Raw genomic sequence first — 14,292 nt, forward strand, 5'->3', positions numbered from 1 at the left:
CCTCCGGTGCAACATTTTAAACTCTAAAGGACCATCCGTATTTAAACTTCCGCAAAAAGACTTGTAATTGTATTTTTGACAATCACAAAAACCATTTATATAATTTTGTTTTTTTTTTTTTTCATTGGGTTTATTTTACTCACACATTATAAATCATGTAACATAACGTAACATAATAAAATAATTTAATATTTAACATTTTAAAATACATGATATCATCTCAATCAACTAATGTTGATGTATCAACTGGTCATGGGGTTTTTTTTAATACAAGAAGGGAGTTCTTTATCTTCGAATCAGCATATGCCGAGTTCCCAAGCTTCTCTCGCAGGGTTGTTTGTCATTTTCTTAATTAGAGTACGAAAAATTATAATTTTATAATCCATGTTTTGAAAACTGAATCGAATCAGCCGGTTTCATCGGTTCAGCAGGAAACCGGTCCCAGATCCAGTTCTTAACAGCCAAAAAAATGGTATTCATGTGAACCGACAAAAACCGTTAAAACCGGAAATTTTAAAAAATATTTTTTTATTTTTTTATTTTTTTGTATTTTTATATAATTAAAGTTAATAACAATGTAATTATTAAATCATTAGGTTTTTCCGGTTTTTGAGATCGGTCAGACCGATTTGACCAATTGAACTATCGAACCATCGAATCAGTAACACGGTCGATTCGGTCTTCTGTCCGGTTTTCAAAACCTTGGTTGTAATTATGTAAAAGTTGCCAATATTGTATTTTTGTAAAGAAAGAGTTTACCTTATTAATCTACTATGCATTATCATTTTTATACATATTTAAAGCATAATACTGTTATCCTAAGCTTTTGTTTTGATTTTTTGGCTCAATTCTCTGCTCACCTTTTGTTTTAAACCATTCTCATTTCTTTACATAAAGGATCCTTAGGTTTTGTTGGTTCTGACTTTTTTGGTCTATTTTTGTTCTTTACATAAAGGATCCTTAGGTTTTGTTGGTTCTGACTTTTTTGGTCTATTTTTGTTTTTGATAGGTATTAAAGATTTTGTAGTGTATTTTTGTTTTTGATAGGTATTAAAGATTTTGTAGTGTTTCTTGTGACAGAATTAACTTATTTTACATAAATAGTCTTTAGGTTTTGTTAAATTTGACATTTTTGGTTCATTTTTGTTTTTTTTATATATCTTAAAGATTCTTTTAGGGAAATGGTTTAATTTACATGAATTTGTTGAACTTGATACTTTTGATCTGATTTTTGTTTTAAAAAGAAAGGTTTTAGGTAAAGCCCGAATCACCTACTAGTTTGTTTTAATTCTTCCAAAAAGTATATAATATAAGATATTATAACTATAGAAATGGACACTAAGCCTAGTCCAAATGCACAATCCAATCACGAACAAGTTTGGTTAAATATCGAGTTTTTAAGAAACTGGTTCAATTTATCTGATCCGATTGGATTTAACCCGATCACATTCTAGTCGTTGGAAACAAGATTATCCCTAAATCAGAACTTATTAGAGGTCAAGACACATCCTTGGGCCAGTTAAGCATGAAAAAGGATCACACAAAAAAAGATGATAACATTCATTATAAGTATTCTTGAATCTTGATAATATACAAGCAAGAAAATGTCTCGATACCTCGTGGTTGTCAGGAGCAAGAAACACAAATACATTGATACGCTAAAAACCAAACATCTATCACTCCAACTGAGCATACCAAACACCCTGAATTTTCACATCCTTAGGAACCTTAGCCCCAAGATCAGTATCCGAAGGCTGAATACTCTCAAACACTCCGATCACCTCTCCAGTATCCGGCTTGCTTGAGGTGACACTCAAAGTAATCTTTCCCGTTGATGCTGCAACATTCTTTACGTTCTCTTTAGAAAGCTCCTCTTCATCTCCCCTCCCTCCCGCCGGCAAAGCAACCGCATTATCATACCCGGTGGAACCACCTCTACCCTTTGGGTCAAGAAACGACGATCCTCTGTAAGATGGCACTAGAAATTCTCCACTAAAGCTCTCTGGTTTCCCCGATGCTACGAGCTGTTTGATTGTGAATAGAAATGGCACACGTTCACCTCCGGGAAGCTGAACAGTCACAGCAGCGTAATCGATTCCGTCTTTCTCCTCGAACTTAATGGATCCATCAGGAGACACTTCGAGGGGACCCTCGATCTCGTCGAGGGTGTAGGTCAAACGGGTCATGAGTTTGGTTTTTTGGAACTCGGGTGTAGAGTTCTTGCTTACGCCTTCGGCTTTGACTGTGAATGATGTGGGTTCAAGACAGAATTTCTTGGCGTTGTATTTGCCGGACTTGAAAGCGAACCCGGTAACTCCGCCGTCGATGGTTGGGCATTGGTTAGCTGTTCCGGTTCCTTTTACTTCCATGTATGTCTTGCTTTGGATCTCATCGAAAGTTAACCTTTTTGGACTTCCTTCAGCACTTGCTCCCTGATACAATATCAATATACATGTATAGAAACGTACGCAAATAAACAAACAATTACAATACTATGTCACTAACAGTCAAAGAAACGGAGGAGACATACCGAAACAACAAGGGCAGAAGTGGCAAGAGCGAAGCCGGCGATCTTGGCGGCATCGGTGCATTTCTGAGCGAAGTCCTTGAGATCAGTCTGAAGTGAGCAAGACACCCTGGCTCCGGAGGACTCGACACCGAAGGCCTTGCAGATGCTCGGAGAAGACTTTAGCTGCAGACGGCCGGAGACACCCACCTTTGTTGGTTGCATGAAAGTTGCCGCTGCTTGCAGTGAAGCTGCCATTGCTGCTTCTTCCAAACCGAATCGTCGTGATTAGTTGCAGAAAGTGGGATTGAAGTAGGAAACAGATTTGTATGGTGGAGGGGTTTGATGGAGATTTTCTTGGAGTGACGAGATAAGCTGATAGGATAAGGTGTTACTTGATTGGCTGATCTAAAGGTTGTGTGGTGTTGATGTGTTGACAAGTGGCGAATTGAGTTTTAGGATCAAAAAACTTTCACACTCTATTTCCACGTGGACCATCGGTGACAAGTCATCACAGCATTGGTGTTATCCAATCACATTCTCTCCATTACAATAATAAGATTTTTGTTATTAACATGAGATTCTTAATATATATTTTAAACCTAACATAGAGGAAATTATAAAATAGAATCAATAAGTAGTGATTAACTTGTTAAAAAATCAATCTGTAAAAAAAAAAAAAAAAAAAAAAAAAAAAAAAAAAAATTCGTAGGATACATGGATAAAATGAATACATAAAAGTCTTTGTAAGAGAATATTTTTCTAAAAAAAATATGTAAAAAAGGATTCAAATGTTAAAGAAGTTGTAAAATATTTCTTTTATGAAAGATAGAAAATAAATCAAACACGTTATTTATAAAATATGTAAAAGTAAAGTTATAAAAGTATTTATGTATAAGATGGTATTTGTTTTTTATCCGCAGATCTTTCTGACATCTTTTGTCTGCGCGGTGCACACCACGTGCAGATATTAATCTTCGCAAATTATTTGTTTTTTTTTAAGATTGCAGACCTAAAAATGTATGTGCACCCTCTTCTCGGCGCAGATGTGGATCAAAGTCTTCTAACATAATCAGACATCTTCTAACCTAAATAACACATATACTTTATTTTTTTTAGTTTTTTTTTAATTTATATTTATTCCAACTTTAACAATTTGAAAAAAAAAAAAAAGTTACAATACTTTAAAAAAAAGTTCAACGATACAAAATAAATTTATAAATAAAAGTTTATTACAATAATGGTCATTAAAATTGTTATATATATATATATATATATATATATATATATATATATATATATATATATATATATATTCTTATATTTTTTGTGCCAAATTTTATAAAATATTATTTAATAAAACATCATTAATTTCTTAGAAAAAATAATTGTTGTGCATTTTTAATGGATTTAAATGAAAAAATCGAAGTTTTTTTTTTCCATTCATTTATATATCAAATTCTTTGATTCCTAATTACAATGTTTAAGCATAATTTTGCGACCAAATTTTATTGGTTTTTATCAAATATGTACGTTAATTTGTACCATTTTTATTTTCACTTTTTATACAATAATACATAAAAGTTGATTTAGATATGTTAATTATTTATAACAAAGTCATAAATATATTAAAAAATCATTTTGTAGTTTAAAAAATCACTTTATTTAGATTTTAGTTTACTTTAGTAGTCTGCAGATGTTAAAAAACAAATAGTCTTCTTTTTTCAGACTGCAGACGTTTAATCCACATCTTCTGCTGTAGAGGTCTACAGATGTGGTCTGCAGACTACAGACATTTTGTCTTAGAAAAAACAAAAAGCACCTAAAAGTCGATGATAGTTAACTATCATTGTTGTAAATAGTTAGTTACTCTTTTGTTAAGAAATATTATTACATGTGGCTTAAGTTTCTTAATTTGTTAGATTAGAGTTAGTTAGTGTATTATCCTTGTATATAATGATTTTGTTAAGAAATATTACATGTGGCTTAAGTTTGTTAATTTGTTAGATTAGAGTTAGTTAGTGTATTATCCTAAGTCTATAATTATTTTAAAAGAGTTAATGAAAAAAATTCAAATCATTTCTTTTCCTTCATCTTCTACATGGTATCAAAGCGGAAGCTCCTGATTTCTTCAATTTCGCTTTTGATTTCTCGATTCATTGTTATATCTTCATTTCATTCACTTCGTTTTGAATTTTGATTACAAATTATGGATCAAAATTCTACTTTATCAAATGGATCTAGCGGATCTAATATTGAAATTTCTAGTTTGTATTATCTAGGTTCTTCCAATAACCCTAACACTATTCTTGTCTCAAAAGTTTTTGATGGAGTTGGATTTGCTGCTTAGAAGAGATCGATGACATTAGCATTATCAATGAAGAACAAAATTGGATTTGTTGATGGTTCTGTGATTTAACTTGAACTCAATTTAGAACTTCTTCCAAATTGGAATCGAGTTAACTCAATGGTGATATCTTCGCTTCTTAATTCTTTGAGCAAAGAAATTGCTTAGAGTGTTCTCTTTCTTCAAACTGCGAAGGAGATCTAGAATGAATTAAAGGATTGTATTCTCAATCCAATGGTGCTCTTGTGTATCAAATTCAGAAACAACTATACTCTTTCAGTCAAGGCTCAGAAGATTTTTCAACCTATTTCACAAAGATTAAGAAGATTTATGACGAATTAAGAATGAGTCAAGAGATTCCTGCTTACATATGTAGATCAACTTTAGCTCTTAACAAATTCATTGAAGAACGACGTTTAATCTAGTTGCTCATGGGATTAAACGACTCCTATAAAGCCATAAGAGGTTAGATATTTCTTCTAGTCCTAATTTTATCACTAAAGCTATGCAATGTATGTCAAAAAGAAAAAATTGAGTTGTTCACACTGCAATAAATCGGGACACATCAAGTCAAAAGTTATTGTCTCAATGGTTTCCCAAGTGATTTCAAATTCACTAAAATAAAGAAACTAGAGTATGTGGCCAATCATGTTGTTGATTGTTCACAATCAATTTCACCAGAGCAATATAAACAGTTATTGTAGCTTCTGTATAACATCCCTAATTTCGGGTCCAAAAATTTCCTTTTTAATTAATTGATTTAGAAATAATTTATAAGAAAACATCATCAAGTCATATCATTTCGTAAAAACCATAATCTCATGTCTGAAATCGTATCATAAAATTAGTAACAATGTCAAAGTACAATCCTAAGAAATCTCATAGTGCGGAAATCCAATGTGTGTGTATGATGTGCAGCTACCGCGCCGGCTCCTTCCCCTTCGCTAAAGAGGTACCTGAAACAAAAATGAAAATGGTAAGCACGAAGCTTAGTGAGTTCCCCCATCGTACCACATACCATACAATCACATAGCCTACATTCTATCGGGCAATTCTGGGGTGCCCGACCTACCCGGTACGGCCATTCTGGGGTGCCGACTTACCCATGTCAAGCCATTATGGGGTGCTGACCTACCCATCGGTCCTAACAACCGAACCTCGGGGACTATTCCACCCCCTACTGCTATTATCACATATAACATAAACATACTATCAGACATATCTGGGGTGTCCAAACTACCCTTCAGTCCTAACAACCAAACTTGGGGACTATTCCCCTCCTACTACCACTATCACATATAACATATCATGCCAGCATATAACATATCAGGTAGTAGCAAACCTAGATGAATATCACAAAGACAATCATCTAACATATAACTCCTACTGGTGGGTCGGCATTGTGGCCGTAGACACACCGCTACTAGAAGGTAACTCACCTCATATGAATGAATGAAAATAAACTGGGTGAGAAACCTCTATCTGTTGCTGATCCGGCGACTCTCCGGCTATAATTTCCATAAAGACACTTAATCAGAAGCTGATAACTAATCTTAGGGTAAAATGACCATTTTACCCCTTTGATCCAACTAGACATACTGAAGTCCCAATTATAACTTATTAAGCCTAACTCTCCTGTGGCCCTTTAAGGATTCCCTAAGGGCCCACTAACTGACCATTTATCGAATTGGGCCTTATTCCCTAAATGGGCCCAAAATATCCAAGTTCATCATAGTAATTCTCGAGGGCCCAACTTGGCCCAAGAAGGCCCAATACTCGAGTCCTAAATCCTTAAGTCCGAAATCATGCTTCACAATGGGCCATGAGGCCCAAAAGTCAAGGCCTATTTTCTTTAGGCCCAAAAGTCCATTAATTCTCAAATTGTAGGCGTACGCATGGCGTAGCGGGCATGTACGCCCAGCGTACACTGCCTTGACCAGAAATTGGGTGTTTTGACCCAGTACGCGACGCGTAACGGGGAGTACACCCAACGTACTGGCCAGTTCACTAAAGGCTTAATTTTTGACTTAATCCAGTAATTCCTTTCGTCCAAACTGTAGATCCAGGTCTTTAAAGACATCCTAAACCATAAAGTCACGAACTTTATGTGCTTGCATGCAATTTTGGGTCAAAACATGACTTTGGTCCATCTAACTAGCCCCTAAACTCACAAACCGTTGCATGGATGTTGCTTAACCATCAAGATCTGATTTTTTATGACTCCTATTGCCTCTAGGAGCCCAAAAGGACAAGTATTATGGTCTGAAGTCATCAAGATGCAAGAACTCTCAACAATGGAGTCCAAAAGTAACTTTAAACACTCCCAACAACAAATCTAAGAAGATAATGGTCAAGGTTGGAACTTGATACCTCAAATAAGTCAGAAATGGTGCTACTCTTCTGGATCTACAAGCTCTTGGTGGATCCTTGCTCCTTCTTCAAGTTCCTTTCTCTTCAAATTCCCCAAAACTACACCAAATGCTCTCTAATGGCTAAGCACACACAAAAGTAGGCTAGGGTTTTCGAGATGATTGCAAAAGGGTGTTAGGGAGGTTGGTCCAAGGTCATAACATCCTTTATATAGGGATAAGTCCCAAAATTAGGGTTTAAGACACTCCGCGTACCCTTTGGTACGATGGGTGTACACAGTTAAGCCCGCGTCTTGGATCCTTGATTACGCTGGGCGTACATGGGGGGATTACGCCCCGCGTTCATCCATCATCATCACTATCGTGAGGTCCCAAAGGCCCAAGTCCGAACTTATAAAACCATTTTCCTTATATAAATACAAATTTAATACCTCATAAATCTCGTGCGCTACATTCTGAGTAACAAGAATGGATCTAGTCAAATTAATTCGCATTACAATAGGTAAATACATTGATTGTAACATTCCAAAATTCAAGGACAAAAATTTCATTTTTAATTAGGTTATTATAAAAACAACAGTATAAAACATCTACAAAAACATCCCATGTAAAACCAAACTGTCAATAATCAAAGCATGTTATCATAAAATAATATCAGAGTGTAATCCCAAGGATCTCATGTGCGGAAAATCATAGTGTGATGCATTGCGATCGAGTCGGTTCCTTTCCTTTGAAAACGAAGTACCTAAAACCAAAACAGTAAACTGTAAGCACGAAGCTTAGTGAGTCACCTCATCATACCACATACTATACCAAACACATACTGTCAGGCAATTCTGGGGTGCCCGACCTACCCTCTCAGGCAATTCTGCGGTGCCCTAACCTACCAATGTCAAGCAATTATGGGGTACTTGACCTACCCTGTCAGGCGATTATAGGGTGCCTAACCTACCCTCTGGTTTATCTCAACTGGCTACGGGGACTATTTCACCCCTACCACTACCACATAACAATAGAAAAAAAACATACTGCCAGGTATATCTGGGGTGCCCAACCTATCCTTCGGTCCTTACGACCATACTCGGGGGACTATTCCCCCTACTACCTACTATCACATAACATCACATCATGCTAGCACATAAACATATCAGGTAGCGGCAAACCTAGATGAATATCACAAAGATAATCATCTATCAAACAACTCCTACTAGTGTGTCGGCCTTGGTGCCTTAGACCCACTTCTACTAGAAGGTAACTCACCTTGACTACTGAAGCTTGTTGCCCAAACTCCCTAGTTGCTGCCCAGACGGCTTCCCAAACTGACAATTTCCAACATAATATCCAATTAGCACTAATTATAAACCATGAACCATATTCCAATCTCGAGGTAAAATGACCATTTACCCTTGACCCAACAAGACCCATAACTAAGGCCCAAGTCCAAAACCAATAAGATCCATAAAGGCCCAATATATGGCCCAATTTCCAATTGAGCCCAGACCCTTACATGAGACTACCCTTTCTAAATCCATTGTACTTTTTCTGAATGATTACCCATGTCCATAGCTAGTCCAACGAAATCCATGTACTTACAAACCCATAAGAAAGCCCGAGTCCGAAATGGCCCACAAGGCCCAAATCCATCTTGGACCTAACCCAAGAAGGCCCAATCTACAAAAAGGCCTGAAATACTAAATGGGCTACCCTAACCAACTCCTAGTCCATGGTCCAAGGCCTAAAAAGGTCAACAAAACAATGTGAGTTAACCAGGCCAAGTACACCCTGTGTACTCAGATGGTACGCCCAGCGTACACCACTTTGGGCTAGTACGTGTAACGTACCAGACGTACGCCCGACGTACTCCTCTGGAGTCCAATCCTCTCCAAATAAGAACTTAATCACTTTAGCCCTTGCTCCAACTCTCCATTATGACTTCTATAGGTGACTTATTAAGTAAAGTTGGCTACTTTACTAGCATGCATGGCTTACTGGGAATCTAGAGCTCAAAAGAGTGTAATGGATGCTCTTAACTCATGCTTGGACTCAAACAGCTCACAAATCTTGCACCCTTATGAGAGAGAGAGGACCTTGGAATGTCTAGATCTACAAGTTTGAGTCCCCAAAACGACCCTAGCTCACCAAGACCAAACAAAAGGATAAAAATGGCCAAAAACCAACCCAAAAGGGGATCTATGAAATGGAAGGTCAAGATCAGAGCTTTTTAGCTCCAATAGGTTGAAAAATATGAAAACTTTTTGGATCTACAAGCTCCCTTCCAAGATCAACACTTGAACGCCACCTTTTCTTCTTGCACACACACACACACACTAAAAGTCTTCTTTCAAGCTCCAAGCTTCATCCAATGTCATTTAGGGTTTCATGGTCGTGAAAAGGGGTGGAGGCTGATCTGAAATGACCTAAGGAAGGATATAATATGGCTTATATAGGGCACAAGTAGAGGAATTAGGGTTTTTGTTTGAAGCAAGTACGCCCCGTTTACCTCCTTGTACGCCCGGCATACTAAAGAACCGCCCGCAACAATAATCCTTTATACGTTGGGCATACCTAGCCAACCACATGCATTCCTCCTTGCATGCATGGGACTAATCCACCACATTTTTACATCAAGGGCTAATTCTGCCAAAACTTTCAAAGTGTCATAAATCACTCGTCCTAAGTCTGTTTCCAACGACCATTATATCCACGAAAAGGTGGCGAGAAGCCCTACGCTCCTAGCATCACACCCGAGCCTTAAAACCTTCCGAATAAAGCCTAAAATGAAAAACAGACCGCGATATCAATTTACAGTCACACCCTTGGCTCCCAAAGACACAATCGAATACATGGGTCACTTGAATCATAGCAACTACATCCGAAATGGGCTAAATCCTTCCTTTCCCAAAGCTCTAATCCCCATGAAAACTAATGATTGGGCTGCAACCCCAATTAATAAGGCAAATCTGAAACCAGGTGTTACAACTCTTCCCCACTTAAATTAGATTTTATCCTTGAAATCGCTCCTTACTAACAAGCATTTGAGGAATACAACTGGAACCCCCAAACTGAAACTTCCATCTTGGAGATATCGCTCGATCCCTCAACCCTTGCAAGCTACTTCTGCCTTCTGAGACCTGAAACCTATCATAACGTGGCTTCCCGATAGCTCGCCCGTGCTGAAACAACTGAAAACAACTCTCTGTCAATCCCTCAACTGCTAGCTAAACAATCACAACCCTTCCAACTTTATTCTTTTATCGGCCTAGCCCGATCTACTAAAACCATCCTTGGAGTAATTATTCAAACCTGGTGAAGAATGACTCCTCGATCTCTCAAGTAATACCAATCCGACTTTTCTTGGAGTCTGAACCCTAAGGTCTCAGTGGTCTGGCTCCATCTCAGACCAAACTGTCACCCATCACGCTGCTACTGAAAAGGGAGCAAGTCACTGTCCATAAACGGCTAGATAACACTTACACCTGATAGAAGGATTGGATAATCCATCGAGTAAAAGATTAATCCCTGCAACAATTAGACTCATACGAGAGCTGCGTAACAGGGTCAAATCAACTAATCTGAGATTATTTAATCCCGCGACGAGTGACTTATCGCTTCCCAATTGATCAGTTACTCTGTTCGTTCATGAAATCCTAAAAAACACCAATACTACCCGAAACGTTCATCTGCTTGAAACATTGAACTGTCTGAAACACTTAACTGTCTGAAATACTGAACTACCTCCCGACTGCTTTCCAAACCTCACTGGGACCTTCCCGGTCTCAATTCGTCTGTCAAACATCTGAAATATTGGGTTCCTACTTGGTCACTGAGCCAAAGGTTCCCATACAGTCACCCTTCATGACTTTCAAACGAAATCCTCATCTGACAGTAGTTTCCATCCGTTATCTTGCCACTATGGCTCTAACGACCTCGCAATCCAACCGATCGAATCAATACATCAAATCCCAACATCATCAACTCCAAGACTGGAAGTGATTGCTACATGACTAAAGGTAGCCTTATATCACAACCTGACATCATGCGATCCATTGCTTCCTTGTTCCCATGACCGCCATGGTATTCCCATGGTCTTATCACTGGCTCAACCAGATCTAACCCATTTGGGTAATTTTTGTAAACCAATACGTGGATTTTCCACGTCATCACTGTTGCACCCGAACTGGTGGGTACTACTATTCCTTACGCAATCTAACAACACACTCACGCTATCTACCAACATAGTGAATGCTACGGCTACACCCGTAGTCTTACAACACTCTAGCACTATCTACCAACCCTTGTGAATGCTACGGCTATACCTTCAAGCTTACAACACTTCCCACTCTACCTGACCGCTAGTGAATGCTACGACTACACCCGCAGTCTTACAACACTTCCCACACCACCTGACTCTAGTGAATGCTATGGCTACACCAGCAGTCTTACAGCACTTTTCATACTATCTGATCGCTAATGAATGTTACGGCTACACCCGCTGTCTTACAACACTTCCCACTCTACCTGACCGCTAGTGAATGCTACGACTACACCCGCATTCTTACAACACTTCCCACACTACCTGACCGCTAGTGAATGCTACGGCTACCCCCCATAGTCTTACAACATTTTCCATATTGGGTCGAACACGCACTCGACCTAACACTCAACTGAACTTGAGTCCCTATTAGGACTCTAACCTGGTTCCTAAAACCTGCTATCTGATGCCATGGAAAAGCACGAACCAAATGCTGGAACGTTTTCTAAACTCCCACTCACCTAACCCTCAACCTAGACGGCCACTCGACCGCCTTCCTCCCTGACGAGGATGCGAAACTCGTCCTAGTCTCACACCTATTTTTTCCGCTGAATACCTGATCGATTCTCCCCCACTTAGATTCGACTAAGTCTTCGCGGCATGTGAGAATTATAGGATTCCCAATCCTTCTTGCTTTCTAATAACCCACTGATGACAACTTGTGCTTACAAAGCTAGCGATCACTTACCAGATACACCCAGAGATCGCCTATCCTCTGAAACCTTGATGAGTACTCTTGAAATCTGGTCCAGTATGACACTTCAATCCACCTCCAATGCTGACAACTGGAGGCCTCAATGTTCATCCTAGATGACGAATCCTTGATCCCACTCCTAATCTCGTAGCACCACTGAACTCTAACCAAACACAACCCATGCGATAAATACAATTCTCTTGAACATCCAATGACCAGTCACTCATGCATCAAACACCCGCAACTGACACCACCGTCTTCATGCTACCAGCCCTTTCCTAGCAACGGTAATACCTTGAACTCCAAAGTTCTTCCATAGGCGATTATTGACCATGCCCGAACGATGATAGGACCATTGAACTCTGACTTCACTGGAGAACTATCACTCTAACCCTGACCAAAATATCTTCCAAATAATATCCTGCATAGATCCCGAAAGGATCCAGAATGATAATGGTACACGCGGAACCCACTCCACAAGATATGTTCCTCTGTAGGTTCATCAAGGACTTTTCGGCATCCAGAAAGGCATCTATCATCCTTGATAGCCCAAACAATTGTTGGATTAGTGTCTAAGTCCATAATTATTTTGGTATGTACTTGACCCGATGGTGCATGGTCCTTTTGGGTTGCCTTCACCAAAGCAACTTGATAGGATGAATTATGGAGAGAAAGAATTAAATATGATTTATTAATATATTATGAGAATAATATATTAAAGGAGAAATCATATTGTTTAATTAATATTAGTGAAGAATTAATAAGAATTAAGTTTGTGGCTAAAAGAGATTAATTAAACTTAAGGGACTGGAATTCTAATTATAAGATAATTGAAATTGGGCTATGGATTACCTTATTATATAAGGTTGGACAAATTCTATGGGGAAACCCATTAGAAATTGTCCAATGCTTATTAAAAAAGGGGTTCATGGGTTGCTTAGGGCCTAAGCATCCAAATTAGGGTTTCCTTGTTAGATAACCCTAATAGCCTTACTATTTAAAGGACCCTTAAGCCCCAAAAACGTGGTGAACTAATTGGTTAGGGTTTCCACACGTTTTGGGCAGCCTCCTTCTCTTCTCCTCTTCATCCTCTTGCTCTTGGTGTTTGTGAACCATTAGAGGAGTGACATTTGTGACTCTAAGCTTTCTAAAGTCAATACAAGAAGGATTTGAGATTGTTATTGCTACATAACAATCAAGGTATGATCTAAACCCTAATATTGATTATCATATACTAGATCTAGGGTTTATAGTCTTGTATGAATTGCATGTACAATAGAGAAACCTAGATCCAAGCATTAGGGTTTGTATGAGCACATAGGATGTTCTTTTGGCCAAAACCCATTAACAATAATATAGAACCGACCCGAGATCTGACTTATCCAAACTCAGTCAAAATTCCAATGTGGTACAATTTCCCGACATCCACTTGAAAGTATCAGAAAGTACACATCTACGGTCATCTGGAGGATTCCTGATCACCTACTCGTGACATATCTCGACCATCAGATATTTGCAAAATAGCCAAAGCAGGCGCCTTCACTGCTCCTCCACTTCCTCCTCGATAACAAGAACTAACAATAGGACCCACCTTCCTGAAGGACTCTAAGGATTCCAAGCTTTGGGCTTCAGATGAGTCCCTAACTTCCCCGCAACAAATCTGTACTATGAACCAAGAGAACACTGAACACCATGAACCAACAAAAGGGAAGCAATCTTACCCTAACCACTAGTAATTCACGGTATGCAATTGGCATATGACAATATTTGATGATCTAACCCAGTAGGAGCAAAGAAATAAACCAGGGATACACTTACTCATCTTGCTACAATATCCCGAACCACAACACAATTCCCACAACAATATGCAAGTAAAATTGAAATAAGTCTAGGTTACATGCCCGCAACATCGCATGTTGGAGTTCAGACTTCTCCTGTCAAGCACTGTAGGTCCTGACTCCTTCAACTAACATGACCAAGGCCGCTACGCTTGTAGCAGCCTAAACCCCAGGAACGTCAAACTCCCTTGTGTACTTTCCCGCACGTGATGTACTGATTCTGGAC

The 14,292-nt window shown here is 38.5% G+C and overlaps 1 protein-coding gene across 1 annotated transcript; it reads right to left on the minus strand.

Moving 5' to 3' along the window:
- Positions 1-1,534: 1,534 nt before the first annotated feature.
- Positions 1,535-2,841, minus strand: LOC145044072 (oxygen-evolving enhancer protein 1, chloroplastic-like). The gene is made up of 2 exons (XM_078992879.1): positions 2,531-2,841; positions 1,535-2,432 (listed from the first exon to the last, which is right to left on the minus strand). Exons 1-2 carry the CDS (start codon positions 2,762-2,764, stop codon positions 1,677-1,679), a joined length of 990 nt encoding a protein of 329 aa, XP_078849005.1. The 5' UTR covers positions 2,765-2,841; the 3' UTR covers positions 1,535-1,676.
- Between the last annotated feature and the right edge of the window lie 11,451 nt (positions 2,842-14,292).

The sequence above is a fragment of the Lactuca saligna genome, chromosome 4 (genome assembly GCF_052625555.1).
Source record: "Lactuca saligna cultivar CGN05327 chromosome 4, ASM5262555v1, whole genome shotgun sequence".
Taxonomy (NCBI): Eukaryota; Viridiplantae; Streptophyta; class Magnoliopsida; order Asterales; family Asteraceae; genus Lactuca; species Lactuca saligna.

Coding starts and splice junctions, on each gene's coding strand:
- LOC145044072 (XM_078992879.1), bottom strand. CDS start 2,764: ATGGCAGCTTCACTGCAAGCAGCGGCAACTTTCATGCAACCAACAAAG. Junction 2,433..2,530: donor CTTCTGCCCTTGTTGTTTCG/GTATGTCTCCTC, acceptor ATATTGTATCAG/GGAGCAAGTGCTGAAGGAAG.